This window comes from Phalaenopsis equestris, unplaced genomic scaffold (genome assembly GCF_001263595.1).
Source record: "Phalaenopsis equestris unplaced genomic scaffold, ASM126359v1 Scaffold000094, whole genome shotgun sequence".
In the NCBI taxonomy this organism is placed as follows: domain Eukaryota; kingdom Viridiplantae; phylum Streptophyta; class Magnoliopsida; order Asparagales; family Orchidaceae; genus Phalaenopsis; species Phalaenopsis equestris.
Genome location: NW_018164536.1, coordinates 5278112 through 5284207, shown reverse-complemented (window position 1 = coordinate 5284207; position 6096 = coordinate 5278112). Strand labels below are relative to the sequence as shown.

Sequence of the window (6096 nt, the reverse complement as noted above, 5' to 3'; positions counted from 1 at the left end):
TCTCTCTCTCTCTCTCTCTCTCTCTCTCTCTCTCTCTCTCTCTCTCTCTCTCTCTCTCTCTCTCTCTCTCTCTCTCTCTCTCTCTCTCTCTCTCTCTCTCTCTCTCTCTCTCTCGCACGAAACAATATTATGTCTGGACTCCAGATGCAAGTTGCGTACAGACAACAGATGGAGCGAAGAAAAAAAAACGACTCCCGATGGATCACAGTCGTTATTTGGATGCAGCTCTCTCTCTCTCTCTCTGTGTCTCTCTCACACACAGAGACACATTCCTTCACTCCATTACTCTTTATAATACAAATAGAAGAGGTTGTGATTTATAGGATATTGGCAGAGCACAAATCTAGTTACAACCAAATCTATTATCTATTTTAATTTATTTTTAGCTTTCAATATTTATACATGTTCAATTCATTCAAAATGATTCATGAATAGAATGTTTATATTCGTCTGGATCAAAATCATCCGTTCATTTTTCGCTCGTTCGACACGAATTTAATCGAATGAAGACTTAGTTGATAAACAAATATTAATTTCTGATTATTATTAAAAATTTTGCACCTGTACCTTCGGGGATAGATATGCAATTTGAAGCTCTTGTTCATAATTACAAACATGTCAGGTACGGTCAAGAAAGCAATTTACGGGCGGGGCGGTAAGCATACCTCGGTGAGATTAATCCGCACACGGCGACACCGCAACCGCCATGCATTATCATTTCACCGCGGAGGCGGTTCGCGATGGAAAGGTGGGGCCCACCAAGGCGTTCCTTTTTCCTCCACGTGGCCAACCGGAGCTGCCGGGCCCCACCATTTAACCTGGGTCCCAAACTCTGACCCGTAAGCACTAACCAGTGTGGCGAAAATGTAATTATTTTAATTAAAAATAATTAAAAAAAAAGAGGATTAATTCGGTGGTAGCTGGGCTGGTGCTGTCCCGAGATCCTATAAATTGCGCCGGGAACAGAGGTGCGGAGCGAGGGAATTGGTCGGCGAGAGCGGCGAGGAAGAAGGCCGCCGGAGGTTTTGAGGAAGGGAAGGCGGATTGGGAGCTGAGGATTTTCGCGGATTTTCAACGGCTTATCTATTATTTTTTTTTTAGTAAGGCATTGATTCCTGTTTTATTTAGTTTTTGGAAGGCATTGATTCCTGCTTTATTGATTTGTGCTTGGAACAGGTAGATCTAGTCAGTAAGGCATTGATTCCTGTTTTATTGATTTGTGCTTGGAACAGGTAGATCTAGTCAGAAGTATTGTGCTAAAATCTTTACGGAAGGATCGTCCATTTTGACGATTTGTTATGTTTTTGTTGTTGTTGCAGAGAAAAAGTGAGATCGGATGATTCGTTGAGGTAATTTGGTGGAGGGGAGGGATTAGACGGAGGCATTTGGGATCTTGTTAGAAGTGTTGTGGTATTCTGGTTCTTTGGTTTTGCGGTGTATGGTTTCTGGATCTGGTGGGATACAGGGATTTGTTTGATTGAACACCGATCCTGGGTTTGGCCAACTTGTTATCGGAAGCTGGTCGTCTATGGCAGGGATGCCAGGCACGGCTTTCAGGGTTCAGAATGAGTGCGTGGGCGTCCCTTTGATTGCATATAGGAAGAAGGGTGTTTATCGCGGGCCCCGTACGGAGAGATGCTCCTTTATGAGGCAGTGCCCTGGGGTTTTTTTGGAAAGTAAACTGTTAGGATCGAAGTTGCGGGCTTCCGAGCGGGTTCAGCGCTGGTGGACAGATGGGCCGGGGCGTTCCCCTATGCTTAAGGTGGTGTCGGCGACTATGTCACTGTCTCAAGTGCCGGAGAAGCCGCTGGGTCTATACGATGCATCTTTTGATAAGGATTCTTGCGGTGTCGGCTTTGTTGCGGAGCTTTCCGGCGAGTACAAACGGGAAACGGTGAATATGTCCTTTTATTAATTCATATGTTTTGAGGAAGACCTCTTGTTGGTTTAGTCGTAGTCTAATCCGATGTTTTCTGCTGAATTTTGTGTAGGTTGCCGATGCCTTGGAGATGTTGGTTAGGATGGCACACAGGGGAGCGTGCGGTTGTGAGGTCAACACCGGTGACGGGGCAGGCATCCTTGTAGCGCTTCCGCATGATTTTTACAAGGAGGTTACTGTTTGTGTTTAATGAGTTTTGCTCTCGAGTCAGATTCTGTTTTTTTCATTTTTTTCTTGTCCTATGAGTGCATCTTGCTGCTTGGATTTTTTTTTCAAAAAATGCTTCCCTTATGCAAATTCAAACATAAGATGGTTTTGTTGATTTTTTTTTTGGCCCGCGAAGAGTGGCTATGTCTGCTTATTACTTGTCAAATTTATTAACCTTATTTAATTAATTAGGTAGCCAGGGATCTTGGATTTGATTTGCCGCCACCTGACCAATATGCGGTTGGCATGTTTTTCCTGCCTACTGATCCAGGTCGTCGTGAGGAAAGCAAGGCTGTATTTACCCAGGTAACTTTGAATAATAACAGCTGTAGTCAGTATGAAAGATGCTTTTTCGGTACCTTTAAAGCAGTTTAATAATTTTTTTTTAGTGTGTTTATTGAGAAAATTTTAATCTAATCTTTATATATCCTTATTTACTAGATGAGTGAAGGGCAAGGTATATTTTGTGGAGATGGATATCATGATCTAAGAATCCATCTTTTCTGGTTTCATTACGATCCAGCGGAATAACCTCATTATGATCCAGCAGAATAACCTGGAAGAGAATACCAAAAGCCATGGAACTATTTACTTATTTTGTATCGCGAACGCATGAAGATTAAACACTAATTTATGGCGAATTAGTTTTGTTTACATAGTCCTCCACTTATTCGTGCCCAGACTAATAATTGAAATGTTTTTTCCTTCAATTGATCAAAACCAAATCAGTACCAAAACACGAACAACCTATGTTGTCAAATTGATTTGAAAATGATTATGTGGAGTGCAATGCAACCGGTACGTTTTCAATGTAACTTGACAGTTTCTGAGAGAACTAGGTTTTTATTAAGAAAATTAAGAGGTATGTCTAGATTCCTTTGGTAATTGTTCACATGGAATCTTTCCCATACGTCATGTGATGAGAATTTTTGATAATATCGAGAATGTAGGGTTTACTTTGGGAATCATTCAAGAACCATGTCAAAGATAGCAAGAGATTTATCAGACAATTGGTTCATTCCAACCAAAGTTAGGGGTTTCCCTCCACTCTATGTCAGATAGAGAGAGATAGAGAGAGAGTGAAACAAAGGGTGGAGATTCGAAAGCATAAAAAACAATTAACTAACAAAACACAAGATTAATTAGTGTTACTCCTTATAATACAGCTCAACAGCCTAAAGCCTAACCAAGGTGTTCAATAAGATTTTGGTAAAGCTGGCTGAGAAAATTGTCTCCAAGCATGAAAGAAAATTCCATAATAAGCTAACATAAGTTTTATAGGTGTATAAAATAACATACCAAATGGCAACAAAAGCAACTACTTATCCTCACATGTTTGGAGCTGAAGTTGTACAACCCCTTGAGGGCAAACTATTCTCACTTCATGAAATTCAATAATACCAATGACTGGACAAGGAAATTTTATAGGCTTCCAATCCTAAGGCGAAAATTGTCATATCATAAAAAACTTTTGAGGGCTAAGTTAACAAAAACACTTACTATCCAACAAATTCAAATATTTATTTGTCTTATAATCACACGTTGACAACTTATCTAACAAACTTTAGGGTCGAGGTGCTTTGTTGATTCACTAAGCTCTAATAGTTGAGACAACCACTTAAGCCCAAAAAATCCAATGACAAATCTTTGATATCAAGTCAGTAATCTTAAACATTGGACTGATGAAACCCTCGGTTTATAGGCCCTTGTAGAGATTTATGCAGCTTAAAACTTTCTTTGGGAAGCCCCTTTTTCTTGATTATATGAAGTATATTATAAGTAAGCCTTTGATCTTTTTAGATGCTCACTGGAATCTTTCTGCGTTGGAGCTTTGGGAGTTGTATTTCCATGCGGAACCAATCAATGTCCACGTCATATCATATTTTTTGAATCTTTTTGGAACTCTTTTCATAACTCAAGGTGGATTTTTTGAGAGAAGATTTCCCTTTGTATCTTTTATGATGAACTAGTGGATATTTGTGGTTGGCTTGTTTTGGGATTCCTCTCTGCTGCTTAGTCGTAGAGGGTTTTTTTGAGGGAAACCTAACTGTAGAGCTTGCACCCCATGCTCGTTATGCCACATCCTTTATAAGATATTAATCTTATGGAGTGCGTGTCTTAACTTGAGAAGTATCTTTTTGGTGAAGCCCCTCATTATCTTCATACTGTGGTTGCCTCTTGGTTCTTTGAGGAGAACATGATTGGTGATTGTGATTGGCTTGCCTATCTTAATTTTAAGTTCTTTCCCTTTGATGGCAAGAAGGGCCTTTTAGATGCCAAGGAAGAGGGACTCCTGCTGCTTCTTCAACCTTTGAGTGCTTTCTTGGGTGCCTCCCAGAAGATTGTAATAGGACAACTCCCACAAGGCCCATAAATGAAATTAAAGCAGCAAATTGAAAGTATTGAAGTCCTTGATGATACTGCACAATATCTTTGGGTATAATCGAAAAGCCTGTAAGCAGCAACTTAAGTACATAAGGAAACAAATTCTCAAAAATCACTTGGAGTAAAAATCTGAGATCCCAAAATACTCCATTTTTATCTTGTAAATCTATACAGTATTTAAATTGCACCCTTTTTTTATATATTTTGCAGTGTTCGTGTATCCTTGATTAGACAAACTTCATTTTATAGACTCCCAATCAGATTTAAGAAATAAAATTTTGTATGATTCCATTGTTATTGAGTTTTCAATTTTTCCTTGGATGTTTGAAACTTTCATCTGCACTGCAGGTTGCTGTGTCATTGGGGCATGAGGTTATTGGCTGGCGACGAGTGCCTACTGATAATTCAGATTTGGGGCAGTCTGCTCTTCAGACAGAGCCAATCATTGAACAAGTGTTCCTGAAACCACGTTTGGGATCAAATATTGATTTTGAACAGCAGGTATAATCTCTTTTCAATTCATCGGCTTCATGTGCACGGGAAGCACATATCTTACTGCTAAAGTTTTGACCTGATATTCTCTGTTCTATGATTTAGATGTACATATTAAGAAGGTTTTCTATGTCAGCTATTCGGGCTGCTTTAGATCTCCAACATGGTGGTGCAAGGGACTTCTACATATGTTCCTTATCTTCCAGGTGATTTTTCCATTGTTAATACATGACCAGCACCATCCGTTTTCATCTTCTTCTCTTCTTCGTTTATTGGTACCAAAAAACACTTTTCTTTGTTGTGCAAGTTGAACTTCAGCCACCCTCAACTTGAGCTTGAGTATGATTAATTAATCGAGCTGGAGTTGGCTTTTTTATTATGAAATAGAGAAAATAATATTAATTTAAGCTAATGTTATAATAAAATGATAAATGAGACAATTAGAAAATAAATAATATGAAATCACTTGATATTAAAGGTAAAATATAATCTTTTAAATGTTTTTTAATTATTTAAAATAAAGTCTCGAAATTTGATATAATTCTAGTATATTTTTGTAGATTTTGAGAGAGAAAAAATAATTATTTATCTTCCATTTCATAGAAAACAATTACAAGATAAACAGAGGGGGATGACACCCATATTATGAAAACAATAAAATCAGCCATAACTCATAATAAAAGAAGGAAATCAAAATTATGAAATTTCAATAATTCTAAATCTTAAAATTAGAAAATACTAATAATAGAGGACACTAAAAATAAAATATTTCTAAAAATTTAACAAACCCTCAAGTTGGGGCATAGATATCCATCATTCCCAACTTACTTAAAAGAAGCTTCAAATTAGGTTTAAACAGTTTTTCGGTGAAGATATCCGTTATTTATTGAATAGTAGAGACAAATGATATGTAAATTACTCCATAATCAATCTTCTCTTTTATAAAGTGTTTGTCAATCTCTACATGTTTTGTGTGATCATGTTGCACCGGATTTTCTGCAATGCTTATGACAGATTTGTTGTCACAATGTACCTTCATTAACATGTTCTTTGGGATTCACAACTCTTCAAGA

General features: G+C 37.9%; 1 protein-coding gene across 3 annotated transcripts; it reads left to right on the top strand.

Moving 5' to 3' along the window:
* The first annotated feature begins 952 nt into the window (after positions 1 to 952).
* On the top strand, positions 953 to 5365 carry LOC110020266 (glutamate synthase 1 [NADH], chloroplastic-like). Of its 3 annotated transcripts, none has more exons than XM_020718309.1 (6): positions 953 to 1100; positions 1320 to 1894; positions 1992 to 2111; positions 2339 to 2452; positions 4880 to 5032; positions 5129 to 5365. In XM_020718309.1, exons 2-6 carry the CDS (start codon positions 1529 to 1531, stop codon positions 5231 to 5233), a joined length of 858 nt encoding a protein of 285 aa, XP_020573968.1. In that variant the 5' UTR covers positions 953 to 1100; positions 1320 to 1528; the 3' UTR covers positions 5234 to 5365. The 3 variants fall into 3 exon arrangements, with proteins under 3 accessions (XP_020573968.1, XP_020573966.1, XP_020573967.1); XM_020718307.1 differs by lacking the exon at positions 953 to 1100 and adding an exon at positions 1118 to 1176; XM_020718308.1 differs by lacking the exon at positions 953 to 1100 and adding an exon at positions 1189 to 1232.
* The last annotated feature ends 731 nt before the right edge of the window (positions 5366 to 6096 follow it).

Bases quoted from the DNA above. Each gene is read 5' to 3' on its own strand.
- LOC110020266 (XM_020718309.1), top strand. From the start codon at position 1,529: ATGGCAGGGATGCCAGGCACGGCTTTCAGGGTTCAGAATGAGTGCGTG. The intron at 1,895-1,991 runs GTGAATATGTCC...AATTTTGTGTAG, and splicing joins GCGAGTACAAACGGGAAACG to GTTGCCGATGCCTTGGAGAT. The intron at 2,112-2,338 runs GTTACTGTTTGT...TTAATTAATTAG, and splicing joins CGCATGATTTTTACAAGGAG to GTAGCCAGGGATCTTGGATT.